The sequence below is a fragment of the Drosophila hydei genome, unplaced genomic scaffold, assembly GCF_003285905.1.
Source record: "Drosophila hydei strain 15085-1641.00,03,60 unplaced genomic scaffold, DhydRS2 tig00008137-arrow-arrow-pilon, whole genome shotgun sequence".
NCBI lineage: Eukaryota > Metazoa > Arthropoda > Insecta > Diptera > Drosophilidae > Drosophila > Drosophila hydei.
The window spans coordinates 967,351-992,135 of record NW_022045845.1 but is presented as its reverse complement, the minus strand read 5'-3'; the positions used below and the strand labels follow the sequence as shown (position 1 = coordinate 992,135).

Sequence of the window (24,785 nt, the reverse complement as noted above, 5' to 3'; positions counted from 1 at the left end):
CGTTGAAAGTTATGAATTTTAATAGAAATTCGCGTGGCAAAAGTTTCAGCAAACATTTTTGGATGACTGTCGGCAATTAAAATTACACATACGCCATGTATAACCAACTTTTATTTGAATCGTCCACAACTGCTGCGCAAATATTTTAATATGACCACAACTCATTCTATCTCGCCCCCTTTTACCCCGCTCGACTTGGCCAGCAATCTGAAACGGTCGCAGCATCGTAATCGCGTGGCGCGTGCCGTAACCGCCAAAAAGGAGCGCATTTGGGACTACGGTGTCATCCCCTACGAGATCGACGGTAACTTCAGCGGCCTCCACAAAGCCCTCTTCAAACAGGCCATGCGCCACTGGGAGAACTCTACGTGCATCAAGTTTGTGGAGCGCGATGCGGAAATACATCCCAATTATATTGTATTCACCATACGCAGCTGCGGGTAAGCTTCCATATCTATATAAATATATATATATATACATGCATGTTGGCCTGTTGACATTATTAGTGCCTTTTGATGCTTAGATTATTTACAAAAGCCCAATCCAAGTTTTGAACATGCATAATTCTGCTTCTGCTTCTCAATGAGGATATACTCCTCTGCTTGATACGTGGCTTTCACTTGAGGTAGTCTAGTTTTGTTACTGATCTAATCTAACATTGTTTGACCCACTTCCTCACAGGACTGGACTTATTTTGTATAGTTTAATTTATTGGCAAATCGCATTCAATTTTTCTGGAACTTCAAACAGGCAACTAAATATAAACTACATTTTCAAATATAATATACTGAGGAAGGGTTTTCAGCATCCATTCAGGCAAATGCTTGCTGTTTAGAGTAAACAACATAGTTCACATATTTATATTCGCTTATCTGCCAAGCAGTCAGTCCATATTGCTATCAAATACAAATAGAATCGCAGTAAAAATATTTCTTGTTTTATTCTGGCAGATATTGACTGAGTAATGGGTTCAACCAGCAGCCTTAAATTTTATTTTATGCCATTTTCATAAATTCAATATTCAATGTTTTTCATTCGTTTTGCTATAATTTAATTTGAGTACATACTGCTATCGTATTATAAAACTTTTTGTATTGTATGAGTGTAGTGAAGTTAAGTATCAAATATTTACATAAATTTGAATAATATATTTATTATAGAATATAGTTTTCAAACGTTGTAAGGGCCAAAGTTTTTGCAGCTCAACCTTGGCCGTAGAATTTATTTTGCTTTTCTTCCGATTGAATTCAAATTGATAGGATTAAAAGGTATACAAAGGTATTCAAAGGTATTAAAAGGTATTAAATCATTGGTAGACCGATGTAAGTGTAACTTCTGAAGCATTTCAATTTCTAATTGTGTTCAAATGTTATTTGTCGCAACAGATGCTGTTCCTTTGTTGGTAAGCGTGGCAATGGTCCACAGGCTATTTCAATCGGCCGTAACTGCGACAAGTTTGGCATTGTGGTGCATGAATTGGGTCACGTGGTGGGCTTCTGGCATGAGCACACGCGTCCGGATCGTGAGAAGCACGTGGTAATAGAGCACAATAACATAATGAAGGGCCAGGACTACAATTTTAATATGCTGTCTGTGGATGAGGTCAATTCGCTGGGCATGGCCTACGATTACGATTCGATTATGCACTACGCACGCAACACCTTCTCCAAGGGCACCTATTTGGATACGATATTGCCAATTGAAGTCAAGGGTCGCAAGAGGCCAGAGATTGGGCAGCGCTTGCGGCTTAGCCAGGGTGACATTGCCCAGGCCAATCTGCTATACAAGTGCCCCAAGTGCGGTCGAACCTTTCAGGAGAGCACGGGCTTGTTTGCCAGCCCCGTCTTCTATACGGCAGGTGCTGTGAGCAACGAGACCGAACACTGCGAGTGGCGAATAACGGCAACGCACGGCGAACGAGTGGTGCTGCGACTCGAGGATATGGTAGGAGAAAAGGACAACGTTCTGTTAGTGATTTATGATTAACACATTGCTATCATTCTATTAGAACATATTCAAGTCGAACAACTGCGAGACTGACTATCTTGAAGTGCGCGATGGCTACTACTTCAAGTCGCCGCTAATTGGAAGATTTTGCGGGAAGGTGGCCAACGATGTGATCACCACGCAATCGAGCCGCATGCTTCTAACCTATGTGAATACCCATCGAGCTGACGGCTATCGCGGTTTCAAAGCAGAGTTTGACGGTAAGTAACCAGAGAGATAGTGAGAGCTAAAGAAAATAAACGACAAACTGGTGACATTCCACTTGTCTAGTTGTATGCGGAGGCGAATTGTCCGTGGATGACTCGGAGGGTCGCTTGGAGTCGCCCAACTATCCGCTCGACTATTTGCCCAACAAGGAGTGCGTGTGGAAAATTTCTGTGCCAAAGGGCTTCCAAGTGGCGCTGAAATTCCAGTCGTTTGAGGTCGAAAACCATGATAGCTGTGTCTATGACTATGTCGAGGTGCGAGACGGACCCGCTCAGGATGCGCCGCTAATTGGCGTTTTCTGTGGCTACAAGCCGCCACCGAACATGAAGTGAGTGCCGACTAGTGCCAGTGCCCGTGCCCGTGCCCCAGCCACGGCTGGTCACATCCACAACCCCATCCACATCGTCGCCCATCCACTCAAACCAACTCTGCTTTGTTCATCGTCACTCATTCAGGTCAAGTGGCAATTCGATGTACGTGAAATTTGTGTCGGACACATCGGTGCAGAAGGCGGGCTTCTCGGCCGTATTCATGAAGGAGGTTGACGAGTGCGAGACGCAAAATCATGGCTGCGAGCACGAGTGCATCAACACGCTTGGCGGCTACGAATGCAGCTGCCACATTGGCTATGAACTGCACAGCGATAAGAAGCATTGCGAGGGTAAGTAGCTGTTGTTGTTTTGGTCGTTGTGGTCATTGTTAGTCTGGTTGCTGTTGGTGCACATTAGACGCGTTTATCAATTATTGTGCTAATGACCTTATCGACGGGCATGCTTTCAATTTAGATGCCTGCGGAGGTGTCATCGAGTATCCGAACGGCACAATTACTTCGCCCTCGTACCCGGAAACGTATCCCATGCTGAAGGAGTGCATTTGGGACATTGTGGCACCAGCCAAACATAAAATCTCACTGAACTTCACGCATTTCGATTTGGAGGGCACGGCGCATCAGCAGTCCGACTGCGGTTACGATTCGGTGACCATTTACTCCAAACTCACGGAGAATCGCCTAAAGCGCATTGGCACCTACTGCGGCAGTGCGATTCCGCCCACTGCCACCTCGGACAGTACTGCGCTGCGCGTTGTGTTCCACTCGGACAAGTCCATACAGCGCACGGGCTTTGCAGCCGTATTCTTCACGGACATCGACGAGTGTGCCGTGAACAATGGTGGCTGCCAGCACGAGTGCCGGAATACCATTGGATCATATCTGTGCTTCTGCCATAATGGGTATTCGCTGCATGAAAACGGGCACGACTGCAAGGAGGGTGAGTGCAAGAACGAGATATCGGGCTCATTTGGTACCATCTACAGTCCTAACTATCCGGACAACTATCCGCCGAATGCGGACTGTGTCTGGCACTTCTCCACAACACCGGGACACCGCATCAAGCTTATCTTTAACGAGTTTAATGTGGAATCACATCAGGTGCATTAAAGCCTTTTCTCACTTGCCAAAGCGCATTAGACAATCTGGTTTTTCTCACGTTCTAGGAATGTGCCTATGATAATGTGGCCATCTATGATGGTGAGTCGGAAATCAGCTCCCTGCTAGGACGATTCTGTGGCGAGAAAATACCCTATCCCATATCTTCCACTACCAACCAGCTATATATGGTACTGAAGACGGATAAAAACAAGCAGATGAATGGCTTCATGGCAATGCATTCGACCTGTAAGCATCCGATTGAGATTGAGTTTTGCAGCATTAGCAAATTAATCTCGTTTTTTTTGTTGCAGCCTGCGGTGGCTATCTGCGCGCCTCCAACCAGATTCAGCAGTTCTATTCACATGCGCGATTTAGCAACCAGGATTATGACGATAACATGGACTGCGAGTGGACCATTCAAGCGCCGCCCAACAGGAATGTGCAGCTGATCTTCCTCACGTTCGACATTGAGAGTAGCGAGAATTGCACCTATGACTATGTGCAGGTGTTCTCCGGCATGGAGGACATCAGCGGTCCCATGTATGGCCAATACTGTGGCAATGTGGTAAGTGATGTTCACCTGCTGGGCTATAGCTCATTGTCTGACTTCCTCTGTGCATTGTGCATTGTGCATTGCAGCTGCCACAAGACATCATCTCGATGACCGACTCGCTGCTGGTGCGTTTCAAAACTGACAGCTCGGTGCCGATGAAGGGCTTCTCGGCATCGTATGTGGCCGTTGATCCATTCAAGGGCAGCGATGAGGATATGGAGAGCTCGTACAGCTCCGAGATGGTCACACCCTTTCCAGGCTCCCTCAAAAGCATATACAAGGAAGACACCGAGGAGCCGGATGACTACAGTGACTTCAGTGAGAACCAGCTGGTGAATGCTCAATATCGTGGACGCCATATCTTACCCATTAGCTATTCATCATGGACGAACTAGGAAGATTCGCCGGACACACGAAAATCATGACAATATATTAAAACGGAATTTATTTAACTATTTAGGCATATCGTCGCGTACATATAGCAACATTTTGCTCTCTTAATATATAATTATAGACTTCATTTTGACCATAATCAAATATTAAGTATACATAGAAATTCAGAAGAAACCTTTAGGCTATAGCACGTCAAGCATATCGCTGAAAATGGAGGAGAACAACTCGTTAGCTTTACAAAATTATTTGATCGGTCTTCAAAAGGACCGAAAACCAATTAAAGTGTATCAATAACGAAGGATTATCAGTTGCCATATAATACTATTTATTCATGTCTTCTATAGAACACTTCCTTAACGCTACTGTTACTGCGGTACATCCATCTATATATTTATATATACATATATATATATACATATATATATATATATATATCGTATGTATGGTACCTATTCTAGTGTAAAACCACTCTAAGCTCAATGTGCAATTTTTGTAATCTGTTTTTCCTTTACTTGGAAGTTCCTGTTACACTAACTATGACACTTTTCGAGTTATACTACGACAAAGCATTTTCTGGGCAATACTTTCTATTCCTAGTGCATTTTCGATACTTCAATTTAGCCTAAGCGCAACATTTTATACGTAAAAGAGCGGAATATGTATATGTATAGTATGTTTCATTTATGAATCTTTGCATCAACTTAATACGTAATTAAATATATTACCTAATAATAATTAGTATGTTTAAAACACTAAAATCCCGAATCAACAACTGCATTTTGTGTGCTTATTTAATTAGGGGCTGGCTTCGAATGGAACCAGAGTTTTTCAGATGTTCTCTTGGCCCTTGCCAATCCGATGCTGGCATTTGGAAAAGATTCGTTCATTTGTTGGATTTATGATGTGTTATTAACGACCTGCCCTAAATGCCGAAGACAACACCTGATCGCGATGTCAGCGGCAAGCTGAGAAAATAGCTCGAAGAGCTCGCGCGCTTAGCTCAATCCTCAGGTAGACAGGTAGAAGGCAATGCCAAGGTACAGGAATACCCAAATCAAGTCCATTCAATGCAAACAATCAGCAGGCAAAACAGACAATGGGCGACTTTTAAATGCCAATGAGGATGGCTCGAACTCTGTACCAGTCGCGTTCCAAAACTGAATGCTCTTCGAGATTTAATCGTGTGCCTGGTTCTTGTTGTTGTCGATGACGACATATCAGGTTGCGTGCGTGTTGCTATAACGACTCCTGCCTGAAATCTCGATCTCTTTGCCGTCGCGCTCCCGCTCTAACAGTTGCTGTCCCTCTTTCCCCTGCGCTGATCTCTTATACCTGCGCCATACGAACCCTTACGAATTTCAGCGCCCAATATAATTCGGCAATCGCTGCATTTGGGAATTCAGTTATAACTCTCAACTGGAGCGGCACGGTCGTGTCATTCGCTTTAAGAATAAACAAGCATCATGCTATTGAAAGTGAAATTGTTGTATATGTTCGCGGGATCACTGGCATTCGCCTTCCACTTCGATCAGGCACATGGCAAGGCCTGGCAGCGCTCAGTGTTGGAGGACGATTGTGATTTTGATTTCAAGGAGCAGCCAGAGGACTTCTACAGCATGGTAAGCGCATTAGCAAATAAAATCTTTAGAATATTCTAATTCTAATTCTACTGCAGGCAACTGCGACTAGCTCGCATGAAGAGCAAACAAACACTCACCAGAATCTCGGAGTCTTGGAGCTTAAGTCAAAAGCATCGGGGCTCAGACTTCAGGCGCAAAATATCGAAGGTGACAAGCTGCTATTTGGGTAAGTTTCAAGCGCATTGAATTGGAGGTGAGGCGCGTACTTCCACAATAAGCGAAAATAAGTCAACATTTCAATTGCGCTCTTCACGCGGCCATTCACCACTTGGCAGGCACTAAAACAATGGAGATAAATTAAAGAAAATACTTGAATTTGAAATTCTCATTCCACTCCATATGCATTGCAGGAAGCAGGTTCGGCGACATAGCTCATCCCAGGACTACGCCCCGACTCATTCAAATTCAAATGCTGCACCCCCGCTGCTCTGGACCGATGAATCGAAAGATTTTCTGCAAGCCAGTCCACGGATGAGACGGGGCGTAACTGTGCGCAAGGAGCGCACATGGGACTATGGGGTAATACCCTATGAGATAGATTCAATATTCAGCGGCGCTCATAAGGCGTTGTTCAAGCAAGCGATGCGCTACTGGGAGAACTTTACGTGCATTAAGTTTGTGGAACGCGATGCCAAGCTGCACACCAACTACATTTACTTCACAATAAAGAGTTGCGGGTGAGTCGCATGTGCCCTTGCCCTTGCCCTTGAGCCGCATGGCATTAACATGACATTGCACATTTAGATGCTGTTCCTTTCTGGGCAAGAATGGCAGTGGACGGCAGCCCATCTCTATTGGGCGCAACTGCGAAAAGTTCGGCATTATCATCCACGAGCTGGGCCACACGATTGGGTTTCATCATGAGCACGCACGCGGAGATCGAGACAAGCACATCATCATCAACAAGGCAAACATAATGCGTGGTCAGGCGTACAATTTCGACGTACTGTCGCCAGAGGAGTTTGACGAGCCGCTCTTGCCGTATGACTACAACTCCATCATGCACTATGCAAAGAACTCTTTCTCGAAAAGTCCATATCTAGACACAATCACGCCCATTGGGTTGCCGCAAAGCGCACACATCGAGCTGGGCCAGCGACGTCGGCTCAGTCGTGGCGACATTCTGCAGGCCAATCTGCTATATAAGTGTGTTGCTTGTGGACGCACTTTTCAGCAGAACTCCGGACAGATTGCGTCTCCTCATTATGCTTACGCGGACAATGCTTTGCTCAATGAGTACGAGGGCAGTGGTGATGAGGTGCGGAAGGAGACCTCTAACAATGCCCACAGCACCTGCGAGTGGCGGATAACAGCCACCAATGGGGAAAGGATCATTTTGCATCTGCACGATCTGCACCTGATCTACTCCGAGAACTGCACGAAAGACTACCTGGAAATTCGTGATGGCTATTGGCACCGGTCGCCGCTTGTTCGTCGCCTCTGTGGCAACTCCAGCGGCGAGATAATCACAACCGATACAAGTCGCATGCTGATCAATTACGTGAATCGAAATGCTCCATTGGGCTATAGGGGATTTAAGGCTCGCTTCGAGGGTGAGTACGAAACACAATATGCATTATAATACAACTCACAGTTTGATTGCAGTGGTCTGTGGCGGAGACATTCACTTGAGTAAGGGTCAGTCCATAGATTCGCCCAACTATCCGCTGGAGTATATGCCTAGCAAGGAATGCATTTGGCGTATTACAGCACCACCCAACCATCAGGTGGCACTCAAGTTTCAGTCCTTCGAGCTAGAGAAGCACGATGGATGCATCTATGATTACATTGAAGTACGTGATGGCAGTCAAAGCGAGTCGAAACTGATCGGACGATTCTGTGGCGACAAGCTGCCGCCCAACATCAAGTAAGTAAATCCTATAGCGTCCTTTTAGTCGACACGGATTCATTACTCACATCTTACTTAGGACCCACAGCAATCAGATGTACATCAAGTTCGTGTCGGATGGTTCCGTCCAAAAGCTAGGCTTCTCCGCTGCACTAATGCTGGACGTGGACGAGTGCAAGTTTATGCAGCACGGATGCCAGCACATTTGTATCAATACCTTGGGTAGCTACCAGTGCGGCTGTCATGCTGGCTACGAGCTCCAGGCCAATGGTAAATCCTGCGAAGGTAAGTTAATGGTTTTTCTACTCTCTTATCTACTACTATCTGCTTATCCTTTTTTCCTAGCGGCTCATCTCCAGCTAATTTTTCCTTCCTTTTCCTTCATGCTTATATTTTAAGCGCTTCTCATAACCTTTGAACTCCCCTCTCTTACTTACAGATGCATGCGGCGGCATTATAAATGCTACAGTATCCAATGGAACAATTTATTCGCCATCTTATCCTGATTTGTATCCTAATGCCAAGAAGTGTGTGTGGGAGGTGGTGACTTCGATCCATCATTCAGTGTTCCTTAACTTTACGCACTTTGATCTGGAGGGCACTAAGTTGCAGTACACCAAATGCAGCTATGACTATCTCATCATCTATTCAAAGATGCGTGACAACCGGCTGAAGAAGATCGGCATATTCTGCGGCAACGAACTGCCACCCATTGTAAACTCAGAGCAGAACATTTTGCGGGTTGAGTTCCATTCGGATCGTACTATACAACGAAGCGGCTTTGCGGCCCAATTCATATTAGGTGAGTAGCATAAGCGTATGTATATACCTTGTGATGCAATGGCTCATTAACTTCATGCCCCACAGATGCGGACGAGTGTGCAGTGAATAACGGCGGCTGCCAACACAGATGTCGAAACACCTTTGGCGGCTATCAGTGCAGTTGCAGGAATGGCTATACCCTGCACAAGGACGGACACAACTGCACGGAGACCAAGTGCAAGTTCGAAATTACCTCGTCCTATGGCGTGCTGCACAGTCCCAACTATCCGAACGACTATGCGCGTAACATTTACTGCTATTGGCACTTCCAGACGGTGCTCGGGCATCGCATACAGCTTACGTTCCACGACTTCGATGTGGAGAGTCATCAGGAATGCATATATGACTATGTGGCCATTTATGATGGTCGTTCCGAGAATAGCTCCACGTTGGGTATCTATTGTGGCGGCCGGGAGCCCTATGCTGTGATTGCATCCAGCAATGAGTTGTTTATGGTGCTCAAGACGGATGCCGGCCTACAGCGCAAAGGCTTTAAGGCCACGTTTGTGTCCGAGTGCGGCGGCTATTTGCGGGCCACAAACCACACGCAGATTTTCTATTCGCATCCTCGATACGGCAGCCGGTCTTATAAGCACAATATGTACTGTGACTGGCGTATCGAGGCAGATCCGGATAGCAGCGTGAAAGTCAAGTTTCTTCACTTCGAAATCGAGTTCTCTGAGCGATGTGACTATGATTTCCTAGAAGTCACTGAAGAGGGCAACACGATGAACACCATACATGGGCGCTTCTGCGGCAAACGAAAGCCACCAATTATAATTTCGAACTCTGACACGCTCTTATTAAAGTTTCAAACGGACGAGAGCAATGCGCTTCGTGGATTTGCCATATCTTTTGTGGCAGTCGAACCACCGGACGAAGATGGAGGCGAAGACTTTGATGCGGTAACACCATTTCCCGGTTATCTTAAGAATATGTACGCTGAAACGGCACTAGGCGATGAGCAGCCCGTTCAGCATGGACACATTTTGCCGCCCAGTAGACTAATGTGAATTCAATTTCATTGTATTGTAAATAAACTTGTAAATAAATCTAAAAACAAAAAAATGTCTGTTGTGTTTGAATTCGGCGCTTAATTCGCGTTTAAAATTTGCCATTCACATGGATGTAACGTTTCAGCAATATGTGCTAAATAATACCAAAAACGCTTTAGATGGAAAGCAACTCTAGCAAGCTGTTTTCAAAATGGCAACGGCGTCGACGGCGCTTCATTTCGACTCGACATTTTGATAGTTGATTTTTGTTCTGTTAATGTTTTTATTATTTAGTTTGCTGTTACCATTTGTTTATGTCTTCAAGTGTGTAAAGTGTGTTTATTGACTCTTTATTGTTGTCGAGTAGCGTTGTTACTAGTTACTACTATTATCAAGATGAGTGCATTCGAGGTAAGCTCACAAGCCTTTGTATTGCTATATATTCTCATATATTTTGTATCTATATTTAAATATAGGTAAATGTGACCCCTTCCCGTCTAAAGCAAAAGAAATTCGCCGAGATTCGCCAGCCGGTTGATGTGGTTATGGCGCCATTTTCGGCAAAAGCGATTGTGCAATTCGAGGATGTGCCTGTTACCAAAACCGCCAAGCGCATTCTGCGCGTCATTAATCCTAGCGATGATGACATTGAGGTTAGTTAGAAACAGAAACTGAAGCAGAAGCTAGATATAGATCAGCTGCCTGTCAGTCGTCGGCTTGGCAACTTGGCTCGCCCCGTTTATTTGATCAATGGCCGCTAACCTAATTCGTTTATAGGTCAAAGTAACCAAGGCCATCAAAGACGAGCATAATGTCAAGCTTGAATGGATGGCAACTAATGTGCCTGCACAAGATGAAGTGACCATGGAACTGATTTGGATGCCACAGATGGAAATAGCATGCAAGGAAACGCTGCAACTAATAGATAATCGCAATTTTCGTAAGGATGTCATGATTATTCTAAAATCCAGAAGCCTCCAGCCAGCAAGGGTAAGTAGCAAGCGGTTGGGTTAAAATCTCCGTTCATCCCCTATAATACATTTTCTTTCCTTTCTACCTGAAGACCACGCGCAAATTCCCGACGGTTGGCAAGACGCTGCAGTTAAAGTCGCCGACTGGCAACAGTAAATCGCACAAAACCCTCAATGCATCAGTAAATCAAAAAAAACGCTTGTCCAGTGCGCCGGGAAATGCAACAACAACAAATGTGAAGAAACACTGGAATAACGTGCCAGCGGCACGAGTGAAACGAGTTGTATCTGAAGCAAAAGCGCCACTAAGCGATCGCAACGTGCTTGAGGCGGCGCCTCATAACTACAATAGAACCGAAATGAAATCTTACATATCGCCACAAGGTCGCAACTGCAAGGAAAACGTTAGTCCTCTGACACCGGCAAATGTATTCAGTTTAATTGATGACATGCAATTTACACCGCTGACCGACAAGGCTCATGGAGCATCATCAGCGGCTCCCTTGCCAGATAATTTGGCTGCCTGGCCAACTCCAACATTACATGTAAATGGATCTCATGTACATATTCCCGCCAACGAGTTGCGGCCACGTCGACTTGGGTCAGCTCTAGATGAGCCCCACAATGTTACCGACGGCGGCCTAGTTATTGTGAACAAAACATTCGACATAAAGCTTTCAGATACAATGAATATTTCCGTTGACACATTAGATTGTTCACCCAAAAATCAACTAATGCAAACTCCAACGCCTGTTTTGAACAAGACGACAATTTTAGGGCAAACAACACAGCCGCGTGCCTTGGCCTGCATACGCGAGGAGGGCTCCAGCCCTCCGAGGATAGAGAGGCAATCTCCTCCCTCGAAGAGCAAAGTAAATAATCTTAAACGAGACGTAGACCTGGTTGGTTCGCCGTTACGGAAATACTCTGAGTCTATGACTAATCTCTCGTTGTTGTCGCCTCAATCTAAATTTCCTATACAGGGATCTATGCCAAATTTAAATGAAATACAAAAGATCTCCTCCATTGATCAGAATCGTTACTATCAACAACAGCAGCCGCCGTTGCAGCAGGCGGTCAAACAGCGTGTAAATCCGTCTCTAGATAGCTCCTGCAGCAGTGAAACTAGCGCAGCGTCTCAGCCCGATGTGCTCTTCAATCAATGTGAGATTTTGGCTCAATCCAGTCGCTTTAATTTGAACGAAGTTGGCCGCCAAACACGCAAGGGCAGCTGTGTCGTGGTCAACGATAAGGACGTGAAACAGAATAATGGAGCCATCATTGGCTACAAGCGACGGTGCCATGAGCTGAGCTTCTCAGATGCACCCAGCAACGAGTCATTACATCGCAATGAGACGCTGGCCATCTCACCACCCAAACGACAGCGATTTGAGGGCGGCACCGTGACACCTGCCAATGCTTCAGCGCGAGGCACGAAGCCATGGTCAAAGACTCAGCCGAAAAAGTTGAAATTGGCGCAAACTACGTCGCTTATGAAAAAACCTGTCACGCCGCGCAAGAATCGAGATCAAGTTACAGTTAAACTTTATAATTCTGACCTCTATATGCAAGCGTACATCAATCCAGATCCATTTGCTGCAACTACGACTATTGATCCATTTTTGGCTTCGACCATGTATTTGGACGCGCAGGCAGTGGAGCGACACCAGGCGGACTTTATAAAATGGTTAAATGCATTAGTGAGCATACCAGCCGATCTAGATGCGGACACCAATAGCAAAATTGATATAGGCAAGCTGTTCAATGAGGTCCGCAATAAGGACCTGTCGCTGGCACCCACTAAGGAGGAGCAATCGATGAACTATTTGACCAAGTATCGACTAGAATCGCTACGACGCGCCGCTGTGGAGTTGTTCTTCAGTGAGGAAATGCGCCTGCCCTGCTCCAAAGTTGCTGTCTACGTGCAGAAGCAAGCACTGCGCATACGTAGCGATCGAAACCTGCATCTAGATATGGTTATGCAGCGCACCATATTGGAGTTGCTTCTTTGTTTCAATCCCCTCTGGCTGCGCCTCGGTCTCGAGGTGGTGTTCGGCGAGAAGCTGCATCTTCAATCAAATCGCGACATTGTGGGTCTAACTACTTTCATCCTGAATCGGCTATTTCGCAACAAATCCGAGGAGCAAAAGTACAGCAAAGCCTACATGCTAACCGAAGAGTACGCGGAGACCATCAAGAAGCACACCCTTCAAAAAATATTATTTCTGTTGCTGTTCCTCGATCTGGCCAAACAGCGGCGCATTATCAAGCACAATCCCTGTCTGTTCGTCAAGAAATCGCCTCATAAGGAGACAAAGGATATTCTGCTACGCTTCTCTTCCGAGTTGCTGGCCAACATTGGCGACATAACACGCGAATTGCGCCGCCTGGGCTACGTGCTCAAGCACAAGCAGACTTTCCTCGACGAGTTCAACTATGCTTTTAGCAATCTAGCTATAGACCTACGTGATGGTGTTCGGCTTACGCGTGTTATGGAAGTCATTCTGCTCCGGGACGATCTTACCCAGCAACTGCGCGTTCCAGCCATCTCAAGGCTCCAGCGCATTTACAATGTAAAGCTTGCCTTGGGCGCATTGCGCGATGCAGACTTTCAGCTGAGTGGCGATATCAGTGCAGCCGACATAGTAGATGGATATCGAGAGAAAACGCTTTCCCTGCTTTGGCAGCTCTGCTATAAATTTCGGTCGCCCAAGTTTCATGCTGCCGCTCGAGTCGTGCAATCATGGTGGCGCCGTCGCTGGCTGCATGTCTTTATTCGTCGTCGCATTCGTGAACGCGCTGTCATTCGTATACAGACCGCCTTCCGGTCCTACCAGGCCCGCAAGTATGCCAAACTACATAGAGAGGAACGTCTACAAGCCGCTTTAGTCCTTCAGAAATATACGCGTCGATATCTTGCGCAGAAGTATTTCGCTCAAATGCATCAGAGCATTGTCCACATTCAGTTATGGTGGCGTACTACTTGTCAGACCCGTCAATGTCGCAAAGAATTCCTCAGGCTTCGTAAAGCGGCGATATTTGTGCAACGCAGATGGCGACGTCGTATCTTCTGCAAAAAGCTGATGGCTGCTGCCCGTGCTGCGCGTCTGCAACTGGAACAAAAGCGTCACGCAGCTGCCTCCTGCATAGAAATGTATTGGCGCTCTTATCGTTTGGCTGAGGATCAGCGAAAGATCTATATTCGCCAGCGCGAACTCATTATCTTTGTGCAAAGAGAAATGAGGAGCAAGTGGCTAATGCAAGACACACGAAAGCATTTCATGTTGCTACGGAAGTCCACGCTGGTGATACAAAGACGCTATCGTGCTCGCTTGCAGATGCTTGACGTACGACGCCGCTACTTAGAGAAGCGACAGAGCGTCATAACCTTGCAACGTCGCTGGAGAGCAACTCTGGAGATGCGATCACAGGTGGCTTACTATCAAAAGCTGAAGGCGTCCACCATATTGATACAGAGCAGGTATCGCGAGCTTGTCCAGATGCGGCAGCGACGCAGTGATTTTGTGCGGCTTAGAAAGGCGGCTATTGTACTGCAGCGATGCTGGCGCACTCGGCAATCGATCCGGACACAACGGGAGCAATATCAGCGTTTGCGGCAAACGACAATATTATTGCAGCGCCGCTTCCATGCCAACAAGACAATGCGCCTTCTTCGTGCCAAATATCGTGGTACCCAAGCTGCTGTTGGCTGTTTGCAAATGCATTGGCGCAACCATTTGCTTCGAAAGAGTCAGCGTCAAGCATTCATAAATCTGCGTAAAGCAGCAATAAAAATCCAGAGATGGTTTAGAGCTTGTCTGGCCATGCAGTCTGCTCGCAGTAGCTATCAGCGACAACGGGCTGCAGTCACTCGCATTCAGATCTGGTGGCGAAGTCTGCAAGCCATGCGCATTGCAAAGATGCAATATCAGAAGCTTCGCGCAGTTACAATTTTGATTCAACTTAAATTCCGCGCCACGCTAACCATGCGCCAACAACGCTCGGAATTTCTAAGGATTCGAAAAGTCACAATCCATATACAGCAAAAGTTCAGAGGGAAACGCTTGATGATAGAGCAGCAAGCGCATTTACAGATGCTAAGGCGCTCCACTTTAGATTTCCAGTCACAAGCCCGCGGCTATTTAGCCCGTAAACGATTCCAAGCCCTAATGACTCCCGAAATGATTGAGTATCTCAATCAAAAACGGGCGGCCAAGGTGATACAGCGCTACTGGCGAGGCTATCTTACGCGCAAACACCAACGACACGCGAGAATTCAGGCCATACGTCGGCGTCTATTTCAGCTTCGCCAGGAGGCGACGGCTTTCAATTCGGTACGGGCCAAAGTACAGGACTCTGTACGTATACTTCGTGGTCGTTTCATTGCCTCAGACGCGCTAGCCGTGCTCAATCAGCTAGGTTAGCAAATGAAATTTGGGTCTTAGCTAGTTACTAATATTCAGCATAATTTTATTGCAGACCGGCTCTCCCGCACCGTACCCCATCTTCTTATGTGGTGCTCCGAGTTCATGTCCACCTTCTGTTATGGCATCATGGCGCAGGCTATTCGTTCGGAAGTTGACAAGCAATTGATTGAGCGATGCAGCCGCATCATTCTCAATCTGGCACGCTACAACAGCACGACTGTTAACACTTTCCAGGAGGGCGGCCTCGTTACCGTTGCCCAAATGCTAATGCGCTGGTGCGACAAGGATAGCGAAATATTTAACACGCTATGCACGCTGATTTGGGTATTTGCCCACTGCCCCAAGAAGCGAAGGGTTAGTTGCATGCTCTCTTCTAGTTGTTCACTCTTGACTAATATCATATTTTAATTTCAGATAATTCATAATTACATGAGCAATACGGAGGCGATTTACATGGTGCGCGAAACAAAGAAGCTCGTTGCCCGCAAGGAGAAGATGAAACAGAATGTGCGGAAGACACTGGCTCCTGTCGCTGGTCGTCATGGGCAACAGATGCTCAATTTCTCGCCGCGTTCTTTGCCCAGCCTGGAGCCAGACTATGGCATAATACGTGGTAGACCCTATACGTTTATATCATCCGTGTTTGCATTTGACACGATTCTTAGTAAGCTTCATATTGATTTAATTTAATATGTAGACATTATGATGAGCCCGAGAGCTCGACATATTTAAATGGTTCTCTGTTGTAAACTCTTGTCAACTTTTGTATTCTACGTATTAAGTTATGTTTTGTAAATTTTAAAATAAATCAATGAACGATACGTTTTTATATACTGCAGACCTCGCAAATTTGCAATGACCTATTTTTTTGCACGATTTTGCAGTGCTAAGTTGGATGTTTATTTGAATAAGATTCACAAAACAATTAAATATATTTAAATTTAAATAATAACGTTGTTTCAATAATTTATTAATTACATCAATTTGCCATATACATATTTTTTAATGTATATATATATATATATATACTTGGTAAATATATTTTGGTTTACGCGATTCGGTTACAACGAATGATCCTGTTCGGTGTGGGAGACAGAATGCCCCAGATACATATACATAGAAATATATATATTATATATAATAATGCCCCATTAAAATGTACATATATATAATATTTATTTAAATTTGATTAAATCGAATAAATATGTATAATCGAATATATATATTCTCTGTATGTCTGTTCATATTTCAATTGCACACGCCATTTGGTTTTATTTTGTTTTGCTATTTCGGTTTCTTTTTTTTTTTTTGGATTTTGTTTATAAATATTTTTTTTTTATTTTTTGTTGCACTTTTCTATCATAAAATTAAGATTAAACTGTTGCTGTAGCTTAACGCATCAATTGAAAAAAACTAAAATTAAAATTTAAGCCTTTTATATTTATGTAAAAAGAGCGAAGACTACGCAAAGTTCTCAGTTTTAGATTAGATTTTGAATGTTAATTAAGATCGACTCTTGTGCTAGTCTGAGCCATGTAATAGCAACTTGTTATAATAGTTAAAACGTTAAATTAGCGGCTCACAATTGACATCCGATTAGAGTCTAGATGACATCCTAACGCCTGCCCAGGCCAAAATTAAACGGCTGTGGGCGGGTCGTCCGTTTGTTTTGTCGACTGTTTCTGCCTGAAAAAGGGAAAAACAAATGAATTTCTTCCAATGATCCCTTAAGCCTAGCACTCTGTGTGGACTACTCACCCATAGCAGCCATGAAGCCAGGCGGTAGTGCCCTGTAATCAATCTCGTTGTCCTGCTCGTCCTCATAGTCCCCGCGCTTGCCCAATCCAAACGAGTATGGACGCGATCGTTTGCCCAGTCCAAAGTTGTAAACTGGCAGACGCTTCATGCCGGGTCCTCCATTGTTGTACATATAGGCGCGGCGCCCTAGCCCAAAGGCGTAGCGCTCCATACGCTTGTCGATGTCGCCTACATTCTCCGGGCCATCTTCACCAGCATTCAATAGCAAGTCGTTGTCCCCATCGTTGACACCAGAGGCATGGTTGCGTGCCTCCTCCTGGCCAATTATCGGAGTGCAGCAGACATAGCCCAGGCAGCAGAGCGCCAGGAAGAGCAGTTGGGTGTGCAGCATATTCATGTCACAGGTATGAACGAACGTGTCGTCTATCTATCAATCCGTATCTGTAAGGTGTACATAAGTCGATGTAGACAACAATTCATTTCAGCCCTCAAGCAAGTGGAGGGCTACACTTATTTACAATTTCATTTTTGTACTCGTTCACGAAGCTTAAAGAGAGTATATTAGTTGTAACTTAAACAGACTATCAGATGTGAGAAAGTTGTTATAAATCGGGAATTACTATCTATCATTTAAATTAAAATTAGGATGTTGCTGTTAACATGCTCTTTAGATTGACTTCAACTTATAGATGTAGACCTAGGATCACTTTTAGCTTTCTTTACAGATAGACCAATGAGGTTAAAACAAGAGCAAACTATTTATACTATTCAAGTATAGCAAATTTCTGCTTTGTTGAAAGTATTCAAATTATTTGAGATTATAATATTCAGCATTCCTGCTGTTAGCACAGTCAATATACCCCACCATACGTAGGCGACAGATGAAGCAGGAATGTCGCTGGCACGAGAAACAAATACATGCTCGAACATATGTCAAATGGCAACAAATTTTAGCACGCTGACAGGCAAGCGACAAGCAAAATATCACAAAAAAAAAATACAAAATATAAACAGAAACAGAAACTCGCAATGGTACGCTGAAAAATGTGGTCTGGCTGTTTAAGAGTTTAAGAGGCGGCAGCAGATAGTGGAGAGGGCTTTAAGACCTTAGACCTTACAATGCAGCAGACGACATATTTTTGCTGTCCTTGCAAGCTGTACGCTGAAGTTAGTGTTAAGTGTTAAGTCTTGAGCTCAGCAGAATTAGGTTTGCTGCGCGCTTCAGGCTCTGCCGCGGCAATGCCAATGTCCTTGTCACTGAAGTTTGCTGAGTGCGTGGTATGCATAGCTTAATCCTTGGGCGGTGCGACAATTAAGTTTGCGAGCATCGCAACTATTAAAGTTAAGCAAATTTTTAGTAGCTCGAAGCTGGCAGCTGGCAGCTGGCAGCTGTCAACGCCTTTTACCAGGCAATAAACGGGTTGACTCGGAGTCTGTGTGTCAGTGACGCTTATGTCCATTCAGTTTTGTGGCACTGTCAATGCGTAGAGCGCATTGTCATTGGCGTTAATGTGACGCCTCTTCAAGACTTCGTAATTGAAAGTACATAACAGTAAACAGAATGGAATATGCCGCCATCTTATTGTGGCCCGAGCAATGGCTGCCTGCATTTCCGCTTCCCGGAGTGCTTGAGCACTCAGAGCACGTACCCGCTGAAGGGCTGTAACCGAGTGGGAACTGCCAAGTGTTATTATAGTTCTCCTTCCTTTTTTGTGATACAACACTTGTTGTGCTTGCCTAAGACACTTTTCAATTAGAACGCGACTTTCAGACTTTTGGGCCTCCTCAGTCTGCTGCTGCCCCTGCTTGGCATAATTTAATGCGCTAAAGCGCCGTGAGGCTTAGGACTCAATAGTAATTGATGGCCCAGCCCAAATCCCCAGTACGCGCCGAAACACTTAATGATGTGACAACAAAATGCGTTCAATGTTAATTTGGAGTACGAGTTCCTACGGCATTTGGAATCTACATCTCTGAAATTGCACATACGCCACGTTGACAGCCATAAATTGCAGCTTTGCATGTGTGTACGTGTATGTGTCTGTGTATGTGCGCGCGACAACAACAAATCATGCAACAGGTTACACACGCTGGCCACAGCGCCAGAGCCAAGGGCGTAAAAGCGACCCGGCCATGATTTACAATCATGGCAGCTGAAAAGCAGCAGCTGCGCCCATTTCCACGCCGCACAATAAAAGCAACGAGCAACACGAGCTGCGTTGGTAATAGGCGGAAAATCGTCACATTCGCTGGACTTTATCAGGCGACATCAGGCATATAGACATGGACTAGCGTTGACATTCGTGCCGCAATCGTAAATCTGCGGAGCAAAACGTTTTGTAAAACTTCCCATCTTTGGAGCGGACAACTTGCTTGTTGCCGCATTATTGCAAACCATAAACCTTTCGGTGGCGTTGCCGTTGCGCTGCCGCTGCCATTGCCGGTGCAAACAACACCTTAGCAGCATTATCTGTTTATGAATTTATGGTCGTAACTTTTAGTTGAGCTTGCCCTGTGGCTTTCTCATATCCGGTAGCGAAAATGCAGCGGAAATTCAAAATGGTCTTTGCTGTCTTCTAATTAAGTTGAAAACTTTACAGACCACAAAAATTGCAATACCTGAGCAAATTGGCCAACGCAATTGTCTGCAAGGCAGCTAGGTTAAAGGATATGAGCAGCTTACCATCTTCAAAGCAAACGCCAACAGCAATTCCTACACACACACACCCAGCCCGCAAATGAGGCAAAAATTAGCTTTTACACAATTGGAAACGTACGCAGTTTCTGCATACATTTCTTTTTGTATACCCTCAATACTCATTTTCAATGGGTATATTAATTTCTAGCAAATACCCCCTAAAGTATTGTATTCATGATTAAGTTAAAATAGATTTAGCTCTGTCTGTCTCTCTGATAGTCCGTCTATGTAGCTAGACCTGTAATTTTTACTATATATTCTTCCATACTGTACATAGTATACGTTTATTATCTGTTATCGATAAGCCATCTCGATCAATCGATCAACTAGCAATAAAAACTATAAAATTAGGTTTGCAGTTTCTTTGATGAATTTATTTCCGAATTTCAATAATTTGCTCATCTCAAGTTAAAAAGTCTCTGGTATATTTATCAGCCTATCATTTTAAAGGGTATCAGTAGCACCGTAGTTATTCAGTAAATAATTTCATATCGTGGGACTGGGTAAGGAAGAGACCGCTCTTATGCTAAAACAGCAGCTCCTCCAGTGCATCTCCTAGTCGAGTACTCTCGATTGGAGCACTTGTACTTGCTTGTAAATTGAAAGAAAGCTTCGCTGGCTCAACCTTTAGTAAGCGGCTTAATTAAGTTATGCTCAGGTAATGAAGTGGCTAACTTCTTTACGGCAAGTTATGGCGGTTAGACCGCTAATGAAAGGACGGCGAGAGAGAACAATGAGAACGAGAGCAACTAATTTGTTCGGCATAGCCAACAGATTGTGGCAACCTTTGTTTGAAGCACTTTAACATTCTGTTTTCTTTTAATGCATCAATACATCAAAATAAATAATACATGTTCCTTTCGAAAGAGCCCAAACACATGCCTTTGAGCAACCATGTTAGATCTGTTCTGGCATCAATCAGCAGATGTCCTTTGATTTGTTTATTTAATATTTTGGGGTATGGATTGTGGGGCTCAGCGTTATTTATTTAATTGCAATTTGATTGAGGCTTGTCCTTTGTCTTTTGTCTTGTGTCTTAGGGCTCTTTTCTCTGACTTCAACTGACATATGCTCCCATCTAGTGGACCCATTCGACTTTCGTCGTTTCGCTGCGAGCGTTTCACGTAATCAAATTTGTTTCCATATTCGATTTGGGTTTGCTTTTCTTTCACATATTTTCACAATCAAAAAGACAACAAAATAAAATTGCATACTTCTGAGGGTTCGCTCAAATCGCTGTTTAGTGCTTAGAATAAAAACATAACTAAGCTTCACTTTAACTGCGTTTCTTAAGTATTCACTTGGATATTATAGAAATGAGCAAAATGTGAATAATTTCTATTATTCTAACGCTCATTGATATGAATGAAACAGAAAAATAAGTGTTTGTGGCACAGGCGAACAAAGTAACCAATAAAAATTTGGTAAAATTGAGTAGCTGGACTCAGATAATCCGAGTCTGAATCTGAGCTGATTTCTGGATCACATCTAAAACTTGTTAAAATATTTAATAAGAGATTTATAGGGCGCTTGCTTTCTGTTCTATTTTAAAAGTAAGAAGCTGCTTTCTGCACTTAAGGTCTAATAATACGAACTTCATTCAATTATTTTCATGTAATATGAACATTTTACTGCTTTCCTTTGATTTCTCACTCGCCTTTCGCCTTTCTTATAGAATATTTTAATCATCTATACATTTATATCCGTTTTGTAACTTTCTTGAAACATCTACAGAAAACTGGTTACTTCCTACAGTCAATAGAAAATGACAAAGAAGAACAGAAATAGAAAAACAAAAGTATAAAAATATTTATTTATTATTTATATCTAACTAATATAAAATACTAAAATGTATTTTAAATAACGATTTAGTTCATTTTGAAATCTAATTTTAAACAGCAAAAAAATAAGAACAAATTATAAGCATACATTGTTAAAGTGCATATTAAAAGTGCAATACAAATTTTTACTAAACCCAACCATAGAGTTGGTAATCTAGTTTCAAAAAAATATAGAAATATTCAATAGAGAAACGCTGCCAAAATTGTATAATAGCAGGAATTTGATACGAGTTTCGGCTTATACAATAGATTATGTTAACTGAAATTGGTTAATAGTCTATAATGATTTATCTACATCTAATATATATCATTTGCCATATATAAAATGTTTATCGTGAAGAAACCATTCATTCTGAGCCTCATTCCATACTTTTTGGAAAAGAAAACGAATAAAATCTAGCTGATAAAAGAAACTTTTAGCATTTTGATAGCTAAAATTATATTTATACGTCTACTTTAACTTTACCAATATAATTAAGGCATAAATATGAATTGTGTGGAAGTTGTTGGTTCTTAAAAATAAGAACAATTCTTAATGGGAAGCACAATATTTTCGCGATTATTAACAAATAGTTGTTAGTGCAAAAATGATTCGATTTTGATTATGCTTCAATTTATTTTAAACTTACATTTGCAACAGAGAAAACTCCTTTTTGGCGGATTTGTAAAACTGTTTTATTTTTTTTATTTCGCTTAATGTGAATACGACTTTACACAAACGCGTTCCTCAACCAAACTGTTGAAACGGTCCTTTCCCAAACTTGGGGCAAGCTATTCGTTTGCCGTCACTGCAGCACGTTGACAGATCAAATGTCGGTTAACTTTTGAATGCACGGTCGCTGAAGCGTTCGTTCTTATATGAGCAATCCGACGGACTTTCGCGCGCAGTTATCAGCGCAATACCCACAGGAAAAGCAACAGTCGCTGCCAATGACGACAATGTGGTGAACTGACGATGTAGTGGTGTGCACCGTGGTGAGTTTCTTCGTCTGCTTCTCAACACGCAGCGTCCTTGCTGCTCGACCATACCGTTGTTGTCATGACAGCGCCATTGCTGACAGCATGTAACAAGTGGCCGTGACTTTGCTCCGCGGCAATTTGGTGATTTCTTAGCCTTGGCGTATGCTGTGCGCCGCCCAAAAACTTCTTTTTGCTTTACTACTTCCTTCTTTCGCATCACTGCCTACTTTATCATACTTGTACGAGAGATAGATATGCGCAATGACCGACATTTGGTTGACATCGTAGAGATGTGAAAGTTATATATCGATAAACTTAAATAAATAGGAAGATCGAGCCAAAGCCGTGAGGATCGTGCTTTTTGTGCTCCACACACTGCACGAAGAGATCACATATTACCCTTCTCTAGACCGGATTAGCTATCGCAACATTGCAACAAAATATGTTTTCTCTTCTTCCTTTAAGAATTTGTAGTGTTCCTATTTGTTGTTGTGCGAACCTCATTAGCAATAAGAGCGCAATATATGTAAATAAAGCAGCGCCCACGCATATGTATCTGCATAACGGGGAAGTAAATATGTGAGCAACTATTTCTCAATTTCATAGAAATATTGTCAAGCAGCCGAGTGGCGTATTAGTCAAGTGCAGGGCAGCTTTTCTATTCCTTTGCTGTGCTTTCCTTTCAAAGAGGCAGTCAGCTGACAGTTTAAATGACATGCATGTTATTTGTTTGTCTGCTTGTATGTAACTTGACTCCCTCTCCATGTTTAACCTTTAACTGGAACTGTAACATTTCAAAAGCGAAACTATACGGAATTTACGTAGCATGCCTCTATCCGCCTATTTCACAATCTTCCGGGTAGGACAACTAGTCCTGCGGCTGCCTTTCGCGACCTCCATATTTTCTTTTTCCCTTTTACCAGCGTCATTTTGTGCGTATAAATGACATAAAACATTGTTGAACTATTTTTTGAGGCGGAGGAGTTTGCCTGCCTGTTACTATCGAATTCGATCTATGCATATTCAAACAAATATTAAGAGAGTCGTTTGAAATAAATTTGGTAAGCTAAAAATAATCAAAATGTCAAACAAATAGGATTAAGAACAATGATCGCTCAGCAACAACTGCCAGAGCAGATGTAGCCATGAATCAGGATATCGATTAATTGACATCGATAACAGTGCTTTGTGCGTTTTGAGCACACCTTTCATATTTCAGAAGCTTCAGTCAAATTTTGTAAATGCATGGCATTGGGAGGAATACCGAACACAAATATCCTACTTTTTATATATGTATGCCTTTAGGGCGTTCTTCAAAGTAAAAAGTGAAGCCGCTTGGGCTGTATGCTCTCGACATTACAAAAGGAAATATTATCGAATCAAATATCAGATGCGCGAACAGTTAGCATATCTGTTAGGATAAATTTAGCTCTGGAATCCAAATAGTCCCTGTATCGACAGCTTTTCGGATATTTAGAGAGTGTTTAAATCATTTCAGTTATTCCATTTTTTACAGCTTGGACTGTTGGTCCTTGATTAATATAAGTCTTTCAGCTTAACAGCCTATAAGCCAGTACAAACATTTATGTAGATACAAATAGACTTACATATATTACAGTTGAACTGAGACCCTGCCCTAGGCCAGTTTCGTTTATTGAGACTTAATGGAAATGTTGCTAAGTATTCGTTTTTTTATGCAATATTCAAAAGTGTATAAAGCTGCGCGCACTAAATACAGTCAGCAGCTAGAAGGGACACGCGTTGAAAGTATCCTGTTAATTCCTAAAAGCGATTCAGCGATGGCAAATTGCCAACTAGCAAAAGCCATCAACAATTGTCGCCCGCTGTGCGCTTAATTGTAAATAGTTAAGCTACGTAATACAAAAATCGCTGGCTAATTGCAAAATACTGCGATAAATACATGGATATATATTGGGGCAAGTTTTGGAGTTGGCGAAGCTGGGACGCAAGTCCTGATGCGGTCGTCGCTAATTGCCACTTGGGCGTATACGTAACGCTCTGTCGATATGGTCGAGCGCTCTGCGTGGCACAATAATTATCCCAAATCATGATGAACATTGAAATTGCATTGAGATTTACGTGGCGAGATGTGTGTGCTTGTGACTGTTTCAATGAACATCAGTCGTAACAACAACAACAACAGCAACAATGACGTCAACTGATTATAGACATGAGTCGTTCGATTGTCGCTACAAAAAAAGTCTAGCTATCTAT

At 43.4% G+C, this 24,785-nt stretch overlaps 4 protein-coding genes across 7 annotated transcripts in view; 3 read left to right on the top strand and 1 right to left on the bottom strand.

Moving 5' to 3' along the window:
• LOC111593687 (dorsal-ventral patterning protein tolloid) overlaps nt 1-4,975 on the top strand; it is a 29,069-nt gene extending 24,094 nt beyond the window's left edge. For all 4 annotated transcript variants that reach the window (XM_023306584.2, XM_023306585.2, XM_023306583.2 and 1 more), the window contains exons 6-14: nt 204-440; nt 1,386-1,944; nt 2,009-2,207; nt 2,278-2,542; nt 2,670-2,875; nt 3,000-3,643; nt 3,709-3,889; nt 3,955-4,208; nt 4,283-4,975. In XM_023306584.2, coding sequence (XP_023162352.2) covers nt 204-440; nt 1,386-1,944; nt 2,009-2,207; nt 2,278-2,542; nt 2,670-2,875; nt 3,000-3,643; nt 3,709-3,889; nt 3,955-4,208; nt 4,283-4,591 — 2,854 coding nt within the window. In that variant the 3' untranslated portion in view covers nt 4,592-4,975. The remainder of the gene's footprint in view (nt 1-203; nt 441-1,385; nt 1,945-2,008; nt 2,208-2,277; nt 2,543-2,669; nt 2,876-2,999; nt 3,644-3,708; nt 3,890-3,954; nt 4,209-4,282) is intronic.
• A 1,821-nt stretch (nt 4,976-6,796) lies between these two features.
• LOC111593699 (dorsal-ventral patterning protein tolloid) lies at nt 6,797-9,913 on the top strand. The gene is made up of 6 exons (XM_023306644.2): nt 6,797-6,906; nt 6,974-7,782; nt 7,835-8,096; nt 8,158-8,363; nt 8,518-8,880; nt 8,946-9,913. Exons 1-6 carry the CDS (start codon nt 6,812-6,814, stop codon nt 9,911-9,913), a joined length of 2,703 nt encoding a protein of 900 aa, XP_023162412.2. The 5' UTR covers nt 6,797-6,811.
• A 199-nt stretch (nt 9,914-10,112) lies between these two features.
• Nucleotides 10,113-16,134, top strand: LOC111593671 (protein abnormal spindle). Its single transcript, XM_023306559.2, has 6 exons — nt 10,113-10,306; nt 10,372-10,548; nt 10,673-10,885; nt 10,959-15,285; nt 15,346-15,647; nt 15,708-16,134. The coding sequence occupies exons 1-6, from the start codon at nt 10,292-10,294 to the stop codon at nt 15,981-15,983; spliced, it is 5,310 nt and encodes a 1,769-aa protein (XP_023162327.2). The 5' UTR covers nt 10,113-10,291; the 3' UTR covers nt 15,984-16,134.
• Nucleotides 16,135-16,623: 489 nt separating this feature from the next.
• On the bottom strand, nt 16,624-22,474 carry LOC111593672 (allatostatin-A). The gene is made up of 3 exons (XM_030225688.1): nt 22,220-22,474; nt 17,052-17,492; nt 16,624-16,979 (listed from the first exon to the last, which is right to left on the bottom strand). Exons 2-3 carry the CDS (start codon nt 17,446-17,448, stop codon nt 16,909-16,911), a joined length of 468 nt encoding a protein of 155 aa, XP_030081548.1. The 5' UTR covers nt 17,449-17,492; nt 22,220-22,474; the 3' UTR covers nt 16,624-16,908.
• Between the last annotated feature and the right edge of the window lie 2,311 nt (nt 22,475-24,785).

Coding starts and splice junctions, on each gene's coding strand:
- LOC111593699 (XM_023306644.2), top strand. CDS start 6,812: ATGCGCTACTGGGAGAACTTTACGTGCATTAAGTTTGTGGAACGCGAT. Junction 8,097..8,157: donor AAGCTGCCGCCCAACATCAA/GTAAGTAAATCC, acceptor CATCTTACTTAG/GACCCACAGCAATCAGATGT. Junction 8,364..8,517: donor CAATGGTAAATCCTGCGAAG/GTAAGTTAATGG, acceptor TCTTACTTACAG/ATGCATGCGGCGGCATTATA.
- LOC111593671 (XM_023306559.2), top strand. Junction 10,886..10,958: donor GAAGCCTCCAGCCAGCAAGG/GTAAGTAGCAAG, acceptor TTCTACCTGAAG/ACCACGCGCAAATTCCCGAC. Junction 15,648..15,707: donor ACTGCCCCAAGAAGCGAAGG/GTTAGTTGCATG, acceptor TTTTAATTTCAG/ATAATTCATAATTACATGAG.
- LOC111593672 (XM_030225688.1), bottom strand. CDS start 17,448: ATGAATATGCTGCACACCCAACTGCTCTTCCTGGCGCTCTGCTGCCTG. Junction 16,980..17,051: donor TGGCTTCATGGCTGCTATGG/GTGAGTAGTCCA, acceptor TCCCTTTTTCAG/GCAGAAACAGTCGACAAAAC.